Genomic DNA, 16,287 nt, shown 5'->3' on the forward strand with positions numbered 1-16,287 from the left:
TGAATTTTCCATGGCCCTATTTATAACCCCCAGATTGTGATACTTAATACCTTAAGCTAAAGAATGTGGCAAGTCTTAGTAAGTATTATTACTGGACAAGCTAGAACATACAGCACCAACACACATTATGGAAACATTGATTCCTAACTGTGCAATTCTTAACATTATAATGGCTGTTGAACCATAGCATGCAGTTGTCATTCAGTCATATTTTCAACCACTTTTGGTGACCCCATCAGTTTGAGGAAAATGTTCTGCGGGATATACTAACTTATATTATATATATATATATATATATATATATATATTATATATATATCTATATATATATATATGCTTGGTATTCTACGAACCAATTTATCTTATTTGTGTTAATTGGTACATCATCAATGCAATGTAATTATTAATTGAATTATAACAGTTTGCATTCAGAGTAACGTGAGGACTCAACACTAAAGTCGTTCAGCAACACATTACCACTGGAATTATAAATTGACCCCAGGTCTGCTCGATACACTGAAAGACTGGGGATGGCGAGTTTCTTGCTCATTTTTACTCAAGACCTACTACTTAAATATCCTGTTATTCCTGAATATATAATCATCTCCTCTTTAAAAACATAAAGAATGATCCTTTTACTATGAATGCTGAATGACTAGGTGGAGCGTTTGTTCTGTTTCACCCAGTTCCTGAATGGTGGCTGCAACAGTAGGTGGTGTTCTTAGCAGTCGTCAGCCTCAACCCATTCCCAGCTAGAGATGGAGATGGTAGATGAGAATTAAATCTATTAGAAAGTACAATTCTCATGACCTATGTTCACTGTATGCAAACATTTTGACAAAGATGGCTCCATATGCCCCATTATACTGCAATTATCAATAACTAATGCTAAAGAATGTCCAAATTTAAGTATCATCTCAATGTAATAAAATCATGTCTAAGTTATGTAAAACAGACTGACAGTATGACTCCTGATACTCATCCTAATAACTTAAGTTAAAAATATCTTTGATGTTTCATGATGAATGAAGTCCACACTAGGTGCTGACCACATACACTTTTAAGCTGATGTTTTAAGTGGAAAGTCGTTGAGGTTTTGCAAAAAAATCACCCACTCCAGGAGCAATAAACTTTACTTGTCAAAACGCTTAACACCCATACCAGCAATGGGATTGGGCCTCCCAAAATCATGTGTTTGTATGCATGTACAAACAGTATAGTACAGTTTTCTCTTTGTATTAATAATTGTTGAAGCAAAATACAAGAAGCATATTTATTTAAAAAACAAAAACAACATCATCTTAAGTTAATAAACATTGGTTCAAAGAGCATTACACAACATTCCTATACACGTACAATAACAGAAGAAATACAACAAATTTTATTGAAAGAAAAGCATTTTGGTCATTTGTATAAGAGAGCCAAATCACTGATTCTGCACATCACATTCAGCATTCACTCGCATACAGTAGTAGCAAAAACAGCAGCTAGAAGTAAATGAAGTGTTTATGACATGCAGATTCATTTAAAATCCAGGAAACCAATGTAAGTCTGCATTTGAATTCATGCCACAGCATTCTTAAATTAGATGAAAGAAAGGAATGCATCAAAACATGACCAGGATATGAAAGAAGGTAAAACACATAAATACAAATATTAGATTGCCTTTTTTGTTTAAACAATTTTGGCATTAAATTAAATTAATTTAAAATGTTTTTGAGCAAGGTTTTGCTCATTCTTCACAACTGGCATTTAGTGTTAGGCAGACTCAATATCTACATCTATTTAAAATAAAATACATTATATAGGTTGATGTTATTTGTAATTCTGTGCCACTGAAAACTGTATAATTAAGTCCTGAAATGCTGCAAGGGATTGCCACGAACAGCTTCAGCTGTTTTTTTTGTATAGAACTGGCTTCCTCTACTGTAAATACTGATGTTTATTAGCTCATTGAGAGTTTGTAAAAACATTACAACTGTTAATGGTTATTGTCCTTGTCTTTTCAGATTCTTCTGCATGATAAACTATCCTCCTTCAGATCTCAATTGGTCCATGTACAACTTTAAATAGCTGTAATTACAGTTGATTTTCAGTCAATGTGCACCTTCAGACTTAGGGTATTCTTTTCCCACAATAAATGTCTGTGTTAAAGGCTAATCCCATGTAGTGCTCTGATGAAGTGCAAAATCTTCAATGTCTCCACTCCTTGCCTGACATTTAAGACAGTACTGTCGTCCTCCACACTGTCTCAGAATGAAGCAGCTCAGCGAAGATGCTTTAGACAGCAAATTACTTCAGCAACAGCTTACTTCAGATTCAGAACAGCAGTAAATCCACGCCTAGTCATAACGGCTTGTCAAGTACTGCAACACCTAGGGGGAAAGTCAACATGAAAAAACCATAATACCACTATTCAAATTTAATCACAACTGTGTAAGCATTTGTTTTGTTTTTATATATATATATATATAAGTACAGTATATAAAAACCAACAGACTAAACCTTGTGATTATGATACACTTAAAGCTTGAGCTAAAGAATGTCCAATAGCAAGCTTCACCACAATTCTACAATAAGACTGTTGGATTGACTCTGTATATCACCAGAATATTATACACTCAAAGATACTTCGCAAGGTTCAACACAATTTGACAAATTGTTCTCTATATACAGAGAACTGACATAAGTACACCTGTTTATTCTGGAATCATACACAGCACTGGGAGAACATTACTGGAGTTAATGCTTTGTGGTGCCACCCTATACTTATTGCAAGGCAGCAATGTGCTTACACATAGTATCCTGGTCTGCGGGATTGCAGTCCATTGCTGACAAAGCATCTGTATTAGGTAGTCTAGCGCCAACAGTTTAGCACCAATTTAGAAAACGATTTGCACCCAATTCTCCAAGAAGGGCCTATGCCAATTCTCATATGTCTAAAGAGGGCAGTATTTTTATGGAAGATTGTGTCCCAGCTCACTTTAAATACCTCACAGATTTAATAAATTCTAAAGAATCACTGTTTCCTGGCATTACTTTATATGTGCACAAATGCCTGCAATCTATTTCATAAAAGCCCATACAGACAAGGTGATATCTCACATGCAATTTTTCTTTAGACCTTTGCAATCTTTGCAGACCTGTATGATGTCCAAGTTTGTAATAGATAGGGTTTTGTGCAACTTTTTAAAAATCATTGTTGAGGGTTCAAGTTCAAACTTGATCTGGGACAGGATTCAAACCACATACTATGGGGCAGGCTATATCCTACAAACACTCCAGTTTTACTGAATGGACAGAATGCTACCAGTTTAAAGCAAAAGATTTCAAAGAAGACTTCACTGGTGAGCGAGAGATCTGGAACCACAGCGCTTGTGGTCCCAAATTGTCTATAATAAATAAGTATTAGGCTACGAAAAGGACTGGTTTGACATAACATGGTCTGTAAGTTGTCCTTTTTAAAATGGATATATGCCCATTCCTCAATAATTACTGCCAAAATATCAGAAGTTTTCATAACAAAAGTCAAGAAATGTGTTACTTTTCAAAGTAGTAACACAAGCAAATATCCCTATTAAACCATCAAACACAAACCGATTCAGTGCTGATGCATGCATGGCCTGTTTGGAATCACGTGGATACTTGCAGGTTACCTGCATAACTCCTTCCTGTGCTCATACAAGCAGGCAAAAGGGTCCACTTGTCAGCTGAAGGGTTGTAATACTCTACTGATGACAGGTTACAGGAGCCATCATCCCCACCAACTACATACAGCAGATTGCTTACTGCACAGACACCTGCCAAAAGGAAAAAAACAAAAAACAAAAACCATAAGCCTCATGGTCCATGCTTTCTCATTTAGAATAGGCGGCATACCAATTTTTTTTCCCCATTCAACTCAAAAGCAGCCAAAGAAAGAACAGAGCTTCGACTACAAACCTAGGGCCCTATGAAATCCGCACTGCGGCAAACACAGACAGAATCACAAAATTCAGTAAAAAAAACAATAAAAAAAAAAAAAAAAAAAAAACACACTGAATTAGACACCCAAGGACATCACCAGAAAATCAGTTTAAACAAACAAAATGTGTATAAATTTAAAAAATTACAGTGAAATGGTGTTTGTATATCAAGAGGCTTCAAGAGACACACCATGGGAACCTCTCAGCTAGCTACCATTATCGCTTGGGGGGGGGGGGGGGGGGGGGCACTACCTACAAGATTAACTATTTTCAATTAAAAACATGTAAACAATGGGAAATTACATATTTTCAAGAGTAACAAAACGTAATATAAATGGATGTGATATGCAATCACATTTTCAATCGACATTTGGTTGCATATTTATTAAATATTAATTGTACATTAATTTAATATGCACTTGCATATCTATTTAATATTAATTTATGCCACACAATATAAAATGTTACCGATATTACTAACTGCCTTTTTATTACATTAGAATAAATCCAAATATTTAGGCTTTTATCTACCTTTTTTGTCATTAATTAGTAATGAAAACATTACATCTTTTTCGGAATATTATAGTTCAGCTTGTGTTGAAAAGAAAAACTACTTAAAAAGCCTATTTTTTTTACTTTACAATGTTCCTAGTTTGTTTATATTGTGCCAATTTGTACCTTTCGTTCTTAAAGCACTTTGATTAAAACACAAATCACTTAAAAAACAAAAGGACAACAGGGGGGCTGTTGTCGTCCCCTCCCCCACCCCCCACCCCCCCCCCCCCCACCCCCCAAAAAAAAAAACTTTAAATACTACTGCACCCTTGACAGTGACTAACACTGTTATTAAATCTAGAGGCTATATATGTTACCTGCATTTCTTCTGCACATATTCATATCTGCAACCTGCTTCCAGGAATTTGTGGCAGGGTCATATACCTCACAGCTCTTTCTCACCAGTGGCCCATCATGACCTCCAACAGCATACAATAATCCTTTCAAAACTCCAACACCTACAGATTAAAGCAGAGAAACAATTTTCAACCGCCAAACACCGCCAAATTACGTTTTCTAACTAAGATATACAAAAATGACTCGTCACGGATAGCTTGTGGGGACATCAGAACAGGAAGGAGAAAAACACAGTACTGCAAGGTATTAAGCACTGATGCACGTGTTTATTAAATAAAACGTTTAAAACAAAAAAAACACTGATATGAAAACAAAACTGCATGGTCGCCAAAACAAACAGACACCCACAGTGAACAAGCATTGTGCTGGTGTAAAGCCAGCACGAGTACAAACTTATTTATATTTGTACCTTCAATTTACGTTCCACCTCTGAACAAAACCCAACCTCGAGTGGGAGATCCCGGCCTCTTATGCAGCTGTGCCTGGGCTCGACTGCATATCAATCATTCAAAAATCGGGCCCAGGCACCTTCTGCATGTGAACTGTATTGGCAGGGAAGGCCATTAATCCTTCCCTGCCGACCTAAAACACCTGTGCACACATACATTATTATTTAACAACAACAGCACAACAAACAATACAAAATAATGTCACAGTACTAAAAAGAGAAACTTAGTGAAGAGCACCTGAGAATGATTTAATTGACTCCGTACAGGATGTTACAGTAATATCCAAGTCCTATATTCAAATTAGGCAGAAAAACATGATAGCATACTACAACTACTAGGTCTAATACTAACATTATCTGTATGTGTGGTTTTTTTTTTTTTTTTTTTTTTTTTTTTTCTGTTTGATGAACAAGTGCTCTCTACCACATTCCTAACTACTGCATTCCTGCAGGGCCTAGCCAGAAATTCATGCAACTTTGAAGTCAAATCTTAACCCAACAAATCAGCCAGACTACCAATACAGACAATATAATGTGGTAATTTCACACTGGGGAGAAATGTCAAACAGAACCCTCTGGAAGCAATTGTCTGACCTGCTCCACTTCGTCTTGTGCTCATCTCTGCAACATAATTCCATTCGTTGGCGTTGGGGTGGTAGGCCTCCACTGTGCTGAGACATTGCCTGGATGCACCATCATAACCTCCAACTGCATAGAGCAATCCTTAATGAGGAACAATTATTGCATTATTATAATTATAATGCAATGTGATCTTTATTTTTTTCTATTAAAGAGTCTAATTATTTAGTATCTTCATCAGACTAGTAAATAAATATGTTCAGTTTTCTGACAGAAACAAAGTTGCAAAATAAAATAGTCAATTCTCCTTAAAACAAACTCTAACGATACTACAAATTTTCTACATGGTCCTAGATAAATTTAGGTGTTGCTTATTGTAAATTACTTCTTATAATACAAATTCACTTTTTGGAGCCCTCCCAGGGAAGAAATTTTAATAAAATGAAAATCCCCCTAGTTCAAACAGTAAAGGATATTGGGAAATGTATTAACTTGGATTCACATTAGTGCTTCTGTGATATATTTTGGTGCTGTTTTGGGACTACAGATCCTATGATGCACTTACAGTTGTCATAGTGCTCACACATCATATCCTTAAGGACAAAAGTGGAGGTGTTAAAAGCGGCGGATAATGCAGCACCACACAGAAAAAAAAAAAGATGTTGCAGAGCTCAAAATTACCACGACAACTTTCTCAACCATTCTGAAAAAACTGAATACAATACAGGCCTATGAACAGCGAACTGTGGATATTAGTCAGTGTTTCTAATCTGCTCAATACCTGATGCTGAGGACCCCTTTAGTGGTTTAAAAATGCATTTGATCAGAATGGGACATGAATATTGCAAGTGCAGTTAATTTGCAATGTATACTTTAAGTTCACTTCCAACCGTATTTTCAATATTTCTCTCAGGCAATAATTATTTCTATCAGTAAGTGTCAGAATTTGTCTCTGTTACCTTCTATCATGCTACCCCTCTGCTTCACACTCTCCACTTGCTACCAATTTCTGCTTACATTCAATTCAAGACCCTTACTCTAGACCACTCTCTTCACCACACTGCCCCCTCCTACCTCCAATACTGCATGTCTACACCTCCTCTCACCCTCTCTGTTCCTCCTGTGCTGGCTTATTGGTCATGCCTTCCCTCCACTCTCCATCCTCCCGTGCCCACTCCTTCTCTTGCCTAGCCCCCTCTGTGGTGGAACCAGCTATCAGAGAGCTTCAGGATTGCTCTGTCTCTCTCTGCCTTCTGCCTCCTCAAGACCCCCCTGTTTAGACTGCACATGTAGATCTCTTGATCTATCCCTCCTACCATGCACTGGACTTGCCTGATCAAAGCATCATATTACTGGACGCTCAGCTGATGCACTATCCTTGCACTAGTATGTCATTGTAGACACAAATTGTCTTAATACTAAATTGTTACTTATTATTTTATATTGTATTATAATAGTATTTGCACCTACTGTAAACTACACTATTTAATATTGTTTTTGCACTGTGACCTAGTATTGCCCTGTATCACTTGTAAGGCTACCTTGGATAAATGTGTCTGCCAAATAAACGAATAATGTATAGTATCAAATACAATACACCCAAAAGTTCTGTTCTGGTGAGATTTGTGTTCTCATGGCATTGATAAAAGCTTAATCCTTCAGTTGAAAAAACTGTTATATATACAGTTGGTTATGAGAAATTCTCCTTCATCTCAATAGGTCAAAAATATAAAAGATCACTTTCTATTATATGGATACCCAAGAACTGTTGGATATCATTTAAGGCAGAGATCCAAAATGTAGACAAGAAAGGAGGCATTGGCATGTTTCACAAAACAGCAATGGGACAGCACTTAAAACTATAAATGTAGCTCTGGAATAGCCCTGTGCATGTACACAAATAACACATCTCAGCACTCACCTCCAACAACACCAACTCCCACACTACTTCGCCGGGTGTTCATAGGTACTATGTGAAACCATTCATTTGTCTTTGCGTTGTAGGCTTCTACAGTTGACAAACCTGCAGCAAAAAGTCAGTACTTAGAGAAACAAACAGCATTTAACAAACAGTACTTTATTGCCTGACATGAAAGTTCACACTCTGAAGATTCCCTCTCTTTAATTTTAGAACAGCAAAACTCAGAGAAGATTGCCACACTCCTTCAGGGGAAGCCTGATCAGGTCTGTACCTTACATAAGGTTACAGGGTGATCCACAGGGTAGTAACCGACAGCAGAGATTTTGCCTTCACAGGCAGAAGAGAAACATGTTCATTTCACACATCTAAGTTTGTGGGTTGTCTTTTTAGTTCTGACATCTTTGTATAAATGTGTTAAATAATTCATGTTTTACATCAAAAAAGTGTGTTTTGAATGTAATTAGCAACCTATCCACTCTCATCCTACATCAAGTGGGGAAAAAAATGAAATAAAGGACAACACACCTGTACTCCCATCAAATCCTCCTACAGCATAAAGAAGGCCGTTTAACACAGCAGCTCCCAAAGTGCTTCTCCTGTCCTGCATGCTGCCAACACATGTCCATTGGTCCTTAACTGGATCATATGAATCAACTGTGCGCACTCTTAAAGAGCCGTTGAATCCACCAACTGCATAAACAAATCCTCCCATGCAGACGACACCTAAAAAAAACAATAGGAAACAAGACTTTGGTTGACTTTGGAAAGCAACTTAAACTGATAACACAGAGCCAGAGCAGCAAGTCTGCAACTCGGTGTTCAGCATCACATGGTTAACACATCCCATTTTTAGGAAAGGCATTAAAGGAAGGAAACAGTCCCAATCTATAGATGTTTGAGTGTATGAGCCTGAGCTCATAACCTCTGTGGATTGAAAACTTGTAAACAGACCCAAATGTTAAACTGGAGTTATTTTTTCCATCAACTATACATAAAATGACTGAGTACTCTCTATCAAACAGGACTTATTCTTAAATTAAGACTTGCATATTAAAACAAAAATCACTAGAAATGAAAAGAGAGCGAGCTCAATTGTAAATAAAAAAAAAAAAAAGCCTTCTGCATTTTAAAACTCCATTAGAGCAGACATTTTGAAAAGGATTCGAAACAGACTTTAAAGTTATGTGTAAAAAAATTGCCATGACGTTAACAATGAAAATAAATGACAGGTGTGTTGTTATTTAAACAGCTGTATCAACATGTGGGGATATTGTCATGTGTGGTCCTAAAAAACGTCCTCCCTTGTACAAGGTGCAAGCACCAGAGATGCATGGCTCTTTGATAGAACCAACTTAATTTTTTGGGAGTTTCCCCACTGACGATGGGAATGAGAATGCAAAAGATGGGAGCCCAGCTAACAATGTTTAAGTTTTTTGCAGTTATCAGGCTTTTGAAGACTGTCACCCACACCTGTGATGTGCAAAACTTGGTAAAGGATCCTGTAGTGTCTTTGACAGACCCACTGAGACCAGAACCTGACCCAAGACTGTCATCTTGATTTTTGGGATACAAATTGAACATTTGTGAAACTGCAACAATGGTAAAATATTGTAGTGCTGGGATGAACACAGGATTTTCATACTTGGATATTTGTTCATAATTTAAACATTTGTTCAGATATTCGTTCATTTTTCAAAAAGTAATATAAGCCATTATATTGCTCTGAACGCAGGGAGAGACAGCATAGCAGCAGAGGGCCTTTATCTTACAGATAGACCTTACAATATATAAATACATTGTGTAGGACTAACTTTACCCCAGTGAATTAACTACAAAACAAAGGATGCCAGACAGTAGTTTAAGTTGAACTTTGTTTTGTTTATTCCTGAAATAAACAGTACATAGACACTGCATTTTTTTTCATTTCTATATATAAAATAAATAAAATAAATAAACGTCTACCTAGTGTTTTAAATAGACTGAATAACTATAACTATCATGTCGGCCTATATTTTAAATCATTAAGTATTTATTGAAACCACCTAGTGCTTAACTAAGTAATGGAACTAATGGAATTCCTTGTTGAAATGTATTTGGTTTTAATAATTATCTACCTATTGTGTGTTCATTTTTAGCGTAGGTAAAACCAGGGTTAACGTTATAACAAAATAATTTCCATGACAGATTAAATTAACATTTTATAGATACTGAATAAACTTAATGTCCTGAAAGGTCATGGCCCATTACCTTATAAAAATCATAATGTTTAGCAGTTATTTCATTTTACTTTTGGTCTATAAAATATCCTTCATACCTGATCTGTAGTAATGTAGGTATTTGTACTCCTGTCCAATATGATTTGCATTGTGGGCCTCGTACAAACCTCAGTTATCTATCAGGAAGCTCCATTAGCAATGATTTCCCGCTTCATGAAAAATACTAATAATGTATGTGTCAAAAAAACCCCAGAATATTGGCAATTCTCAGGGTCAGTCATATACTGCAGCATAAGGTATCAGAAAAATTCTACTGCAAAAAATATATAAATAAATAAAAAAACATTTTGAATAGCAACCTACTACCAAATATACATTAACTTAGAGCCTTGATAATATATACAATCTATATAAATATCACTACACAACATTTTCAGGAAGTTGGGTACTGTTTAAGCAAGGCATTTCAGAATGACAGCTTTCCATAGAGAACACTGCGTGCACACCCACAGAAAACGTAAATTCTGGCGAGGCGGTAAATAAGTCCAAAGGATTTTTATCATTTGTAGCGAATATAAAACATCTGATTTTTGTATCCAAATACATGTAAAAAAAATATTTGTTCGAATAGTCGGATATTTCTCCTAGCACAAAAATACTGCAATAACTGTACTGTGTTTTAAAGAACGTAAAGCCAGCAGAAATACTATTGCAGCAAATTATGAGCAGGATAACAGGATTCTAACTAAGAAAAGGGAGAGCAGGCATTGACCTAATGTTAGATTAAAAAAAGCATGTCTGTTTACCAATGCTTATTAGTTCTTGGAAACTGTCCACACTTAAGAAACAGGCCTCCCTTATCTGAGATCTACTCAGACCTGGGAAAATAACAGGAATTTAAATCTTGCTAGAAGAGCTGATCTGCGTGACATGAACTAGATGTTGTAAACAAATTGTTAAAGCACACTGTTCAGGATAATGTTATAATATACTCTATTAGCTTATACGTAATGCTGTAGGGTTCTGTATTTGAATATTCTAATGTAATAGTGGACATTAACCCTTAGCAGTCCATTTATTGTCAGGCACATCAGGTCCAATTTATTTTCACACGTGCTGTTTATTTTATATACGCTTTTTAATTCCCCCCCCCCCCCCCCCCCCCCCCCCCCCAGAGTAAAACAGGTTTAAAAGGCTTTGAATCACAAAAGGGCACTCAGTACTGTTTCTCCAGCCAAGCCCCACCCCTTGTTCGCTGTATTTTTCAAATACCTCTTTATAGACTTGCATACTGATAAATCCTCTCCTGATCACTCGTTTTATCACCAAACTCCTCAATAATGCGATCAAAGTCATTATTTTATTAATATAAAATCTCAAAAAGCTCTGCAAATGTCAGTGATATTCTTTGAGTGCTGGATGCAGAAGCAGCTGTCTCCATTGTTATGTCCGCGTTATCTCTGTAGTGCATGGGGCTATTAGATATGCCCTTTTTCGGTTTCATTCGGCTATCATTCTCACTTGGCCATTGAAAGTTTTTTTCTCCGGAAAAAAGCTGAGAAAACAACTAGAGACCTGTGCTTTACGTCTTTTTGATGATGTCGGATAGGAAAGGGAAAATTGTAATGTCGGACCTGGTCCGACATAGGACCGCAAGCGATTAATACAGGGTATGTGTGAGTTTGAGTAAAGGGAGCTGAATGGGGGTCATGCTAACCACTACCACCTGAGAAATGAACTTTCCCTTATCTGAAAGCTGCCGGAGCAGAGGCCTGTGTAACCATGGGAGAAGCAAGCATTTCGTTTAATTGGAAGCCAAAAACACAGAAGCCTCTTAGGTATTGCAAAGAAAAAGCAACCTTTGGACAGAATTACATTTGAAACAAACCAAAAAAAAAAAAAAAAGTATTCATTACAATAAAACTGTTAAGTTTAAAAGTGAGACAATTTAATGCAAAGCTGTGACCAGATTTAATAAACTTCGGCACATGCATGACGCTACGAGCCCTTATCAGCAGATTTGCTTCGGGGTACCCCTTGGCTCTGCTTGCCTGAGTAAAACAGTATTAGACATTCAAAGTTGGTTTGCTGGTCAGTCGTGTCTCCCATCCTATTCAAGGCCCTTGGCTATGTATAAACTGTTATATTTTACTAAGAAGATGTACTGTATGAGCGAGGCAACATTGGACATTAGCAGATAAGAAAAAAAGAATCTTGGCATTCAAAGCGGGATTTCACTGGTTGGACGACGTTTCCAATTCAAAGTTCCTTCGCTGTGTATAATCTTGCATGTTAACCAATGGAAGGTACTTTATGGTACAAGAAAACAAAGTTAACAGTCTTATTCTCAATATCTATCTATAAAAATTAATGAGAGCTTAGTAAAATTAGGATGCAAACTCATCTTGTCTGTAGAGATATAGGTTTGAGCATCTCTTGAATCTAGCAAAAGGATGATCTAATGCAATGAATTTAGAAAAGTGCTTAGAGTAGAGTTTCTTATTAATTAAAAGTACATTCTGGTTAGAAAGTGGGCCCCTCGAATTCTTATCTATAAAAAATGTCAAGGACTACTGGAAGTAGGGGCTATTTTTGGCTAGAGAAAAGCCAAGTTTGTTAAACACATTTATACATAAAGCGAAAGCAGTCTATTGAGAAAACACTAATAAGTATACAAGGAAATATATTTTAGAAAAAGGTTGGAATAATTAAACAGAGCTGGTGTTATATATTAAGAACCTCTCTCTATATATACACAATTGTATTTTAATAAGCAATAAGAACTTTGTGATCCTGGAAGAAATCAGTCTGATATATTTTAGAGATTAGGAAGGTAGAAGACAAGAGATCATATCCAATTAATTAAAAAAAAATATATATATATATATATATATATATATATATATATATATATTCATTTAAAAGATAAGAGCTGCCAAAACAGACCAAATGTTTAGATTTAATTAAGTCTTCTGATACACGAAGCAGAGGAAGTTATATAAAAGCCGAGGCAAGACTATAGTAAAGTATCATTCAGCTTGCTAACACAAGCGGTTTGGTCCATTCTCTGAAGATCTCTGAAAAAGCTGGTTGCTGTCATACTCAGAAGCCTCTGCCTTTGAAGACAGTTCTTATCTATACTTATATTCTACACAAAATATCCATATATTGGAAGATAAGCATAATCTTGAATTTATATCTCACTTATTTTGAAGCACTGCTATAAAGGAATAGGAATTACATTTTAGCTTTAGAGAGTGACATATTAGATACTTTAGGATTTAGCGATGAGCGCTTTAGTGTTTTGCATGCCTGGCCTGATCGTATACATAATACATATTGAAGTGTTAACACTGTTAAAATTGTAAAGGGACTGGATCACCCAGATTAGCTGGTATCCAAGCTGGTCTTTAACAACTTGATCCGTTTTTAAGCACTTAATAAACCAAAAGCGTACTAATGCTACTCTGATCAGTTAAAACTTCAAACCTGAATGGGTCTGTGCGATATTCTTGATTACTTAAACGTTGTCTGGATGTATTGTAAGCCAGTGCATGAACAGTCCACTTACAGGAGTCCAAAACAGCCGTGTCCTCCTTAAACGTCTCCCAAGTTTAAGAGTGTGCTCAGAGCATAAAAGTAGTACATGGAATCTGACAACATATTCCTATATTTTTTTGGAACCTCGCCACTTACTCTTTAAATGATCCACAGTCCCACCTCCTAATTCCCATAGCAATACACACAAATTTGATATCTTCTGGCTCTCAAAACATTTGGTCAAGTTGATAAATACAGTGCATTTGCATGCCTGTTAAATTATAACATTAATTGGGGTACCATAGTCACACACAATAGTTGAGATACCTGATCTACATCTCCGTGAAGGCAGTTCAGCTACTTGGTACCACCGCTCCTCTTTGAAATCATAGCACTCCACACTGCGGATGGCTTTAGGGGCCTGCCCACCAACAACAACCATTACCTGAAATCACAATATTTGAAAATACATGTATATATATATATATATATATATATATATATATATATATATATATATATATATATATAAGAGAGAGAGAGAGAGAGAGAGAGAGAGAGAGAGAGAGAGAGAGAGAGAGAGAGATAGATATACACACACACACAGATAAACTATCAGCACTGGAAGAGAAAAAGAGAATCCGAAAGAACTAGAGTATTGGCTGTTGCTTTACTAAGTTTATATACCCTGTTGGACAGCAGTGCTGAGGCTGGGAATTCAGTAATAAGGTTAGAATTTAAAACACATAGCCATGTGTCATCTCAATTATATTTAAAAAAAAAAAAAAAAAAAAAAGTTTAGCATTTTTACACTATTTAAGAGGCTTAACCAACCAGAAATGTGAGTTTTTGTGAACAAAAACAAATCAGCACAAGGAGCATAATCTAAGAGTCATTTCAAATCAGACTGAATGGTCTGTAAACAAAGTAAAATAGAAATGTGAAAAAGATTTGTGTCATTTATATGTTAGGTTAAAAACAATGTGACCGTGAAAAGGTTAATTTCTAGCAGTGGCAAGTTTGCAAACTCATACAAGCTCCCCTCAGAATGCTTAATTAGTTTCTTACCTTGGGAAGATTGATGGGCGTTCTCATTCTGGTCCTAATAGTTTTCATCATGGACCTCTGGTCAGCAGGAAGCAGATGATACTTCATGGCTTCAATGAGGTAATCTTTACATGCACTGCTATTTTTAACCAGGGACTCCTCTTCTACTCTCTAAATGACAGATAGTGTACAACATCATGTGGCAGGAACATCCACATAAATGTCAGTCCATGTCAATTTAAGTGCACATTTCCTAAAGCAATTGATCGGTTTAAAAATATAAATTGTATTTACTGGTTATTGGCAGATTTATTTTGTTATTTAAAATCTTAATGGTAACATTTCTGTTTCTTATTATCTGTCATACTTATTTTAACTTGGTTAACAATTTATTGGGCAGTTTACCACCTGCACTTCTGACAGGCCACAATACCAAACAGATTCTGAAATAAAATGAGACTATTGAATTCAACTTTGAGAAAAAGTGTTTAGAGTTTCATTTAATATACCTGGACCAGGTATTCTCTAGAAAGCAGAGGCAGACGCACATGCTCCATAAGATGGGCCATGTGTTCCTGACGGACATCCTTATCATGGTTTACCCAGGCAATAACCGCTTCAAACACCTGCAATGATACAGCAAACTGCTTTAATACAGAACTACCATTGTGATGAAAACAGTTTTATTATTTGAACCAGTTGAACTGTTCTTTAAAGCCATTGTTACTTTCTGCTAAAGCTTTGTTGCCTTCAAACAAATAACCATTTAAGGAACAGCTGTTGTAGGCCTGTGTTTAGGCTGTAAAACCTGATCATAGTTACACAAAATAAAACAGATTTGCATCTCCCTCTTTAAAGCCTTATTGTTCTTTTCCTATGTTCTCATGATCTAGTTGATGTGACTTAAGTGTTAAGTCGTTAGCAGATATGTTCCACTATGCAAAGCAAAGGGATTAAGTAGATATCTCTGGTCCTGACACACACACAAGACATTGCATAAGGCTTTTCTGGTGACCAAATGTGTAATTTATTTAGCAGACAGGTTTCCATGCTAATAAAACTTTGGAAGTAAAAATGATGTCAGACTGCCATCTATGGACTGTAACACTGCATTCACATAGAGGGTAATTATTCAGTACTGTTTCAAAATATCAGTAATATATTCTGTTGTGTATTATTTATTAATTCTCCATTTATTAAATCTCTTTCTTCATCAACATCATATCTAACTTACCACAGGAGCATTGATTTGGTTAGTAACTGTAGCAATTCATAGCCCAGTAATATGCATTTATCAGTGTGACCAACTGATAACTGAAATTATTTAACCAGGCTACTTTCAATCTCACCTTCTCCTCAGATGGTATTGTAAGCTTATCGCTGGCTATCAGGCTGCACACCAGCTCAATTCCCAGGTTCAGGAATTCCTCACTTTGCACCACCTCTGCAAAGTGCTGCTCTGTATAGAACAATAAAGCAAAACTATCAACCTCCCTTGTTACAATGCAAGGTGTAAATAATGCGTTACGACAAGTTTAGTTTTAATAATCAATTTAAACAGTTGTATATAAATTTAAATTTAGGTTTGAAAAGTTTTAAGGTAATATTAGGTTGAGCATGATTAGTGGACAATTTAATGGTGACCATGGCCGTGGCCAT

At 36.1% G+C, this 16,287-nt stretch overlaps 1 protein-coding gene across 3 annotated transcripts in view; it reads right to left on the reverse strand.

Annotated features, from left to right (window-relative positions):
- Window positions 1-1,121: 1,121 nt before the first annotated feature.
- LOC121322834 (kelch-like protein 2) overlaps window positions 1,122-16,287 on the reverse strand; it is a 32,490-nt gene continuing 17,324 nt past the window's right edge. For all 3 annotated transcript variants that reach the window (XM_041263231.1, XM_041263224.1, XM_041263241.1), the window contains 10 exons: window positions 15,978-16,087; window positions 15,138-15,254; window positions 14,650-14,799; window positions 13,909-14,026; window positions 8,351-8,548; window positions 7,826-7,927; window positions 5,920-6,048; window positions 4,838-4,978; window positions 3,657-3,800; window positions 1,122-2,375 (listed from right to left, as the gene is read on the reverse strand). In XM_041263231.1, the coding sequence (XP_041119165.1) occupies window positions 2,347-2,375; window positions 3,657-3,800; window positions 4,838-4,978; window positions 5,920-6,048; window positions 7,826-7,927; window positions 8,351-8,548; window positions 13,909-14,026; window positions 14,650-14,799; window positions 15,138-15,254; window positions 15,978-16,087 (1,238 nt within the window). In that variant the 3' untranslated portion in view covers window positions 1,122-2,346. The remainder of the gene's footprint in view (window positions 2,376-3,656; window positions 3,801-4,837; window positions 4,979-5,919; window positions 6,049-7,825; window positions 7,928-8,350; window positions 8,549-13,908; window positions 14,027-14,649; window positions 14,800-15,137; window positions 15,255-15,977; window positions 16,088-16,287) is intronic.

This window comes from Polyodon spathula, chromosome 1 (assembly GCF_017654505.1).
Source record: "Polyodon spathula isolate WHYD16114869_AA chromosome 1, ASM1765450v1, whole genome shotgun sequence".
In the NCBI taxonomy this organism is placed as follows: Eukaryota; Metazoa; Chordata; class Actinopteri; order Acipenseriformes; family Polyodontidae; genus Polyodon; species Polyodon spathula.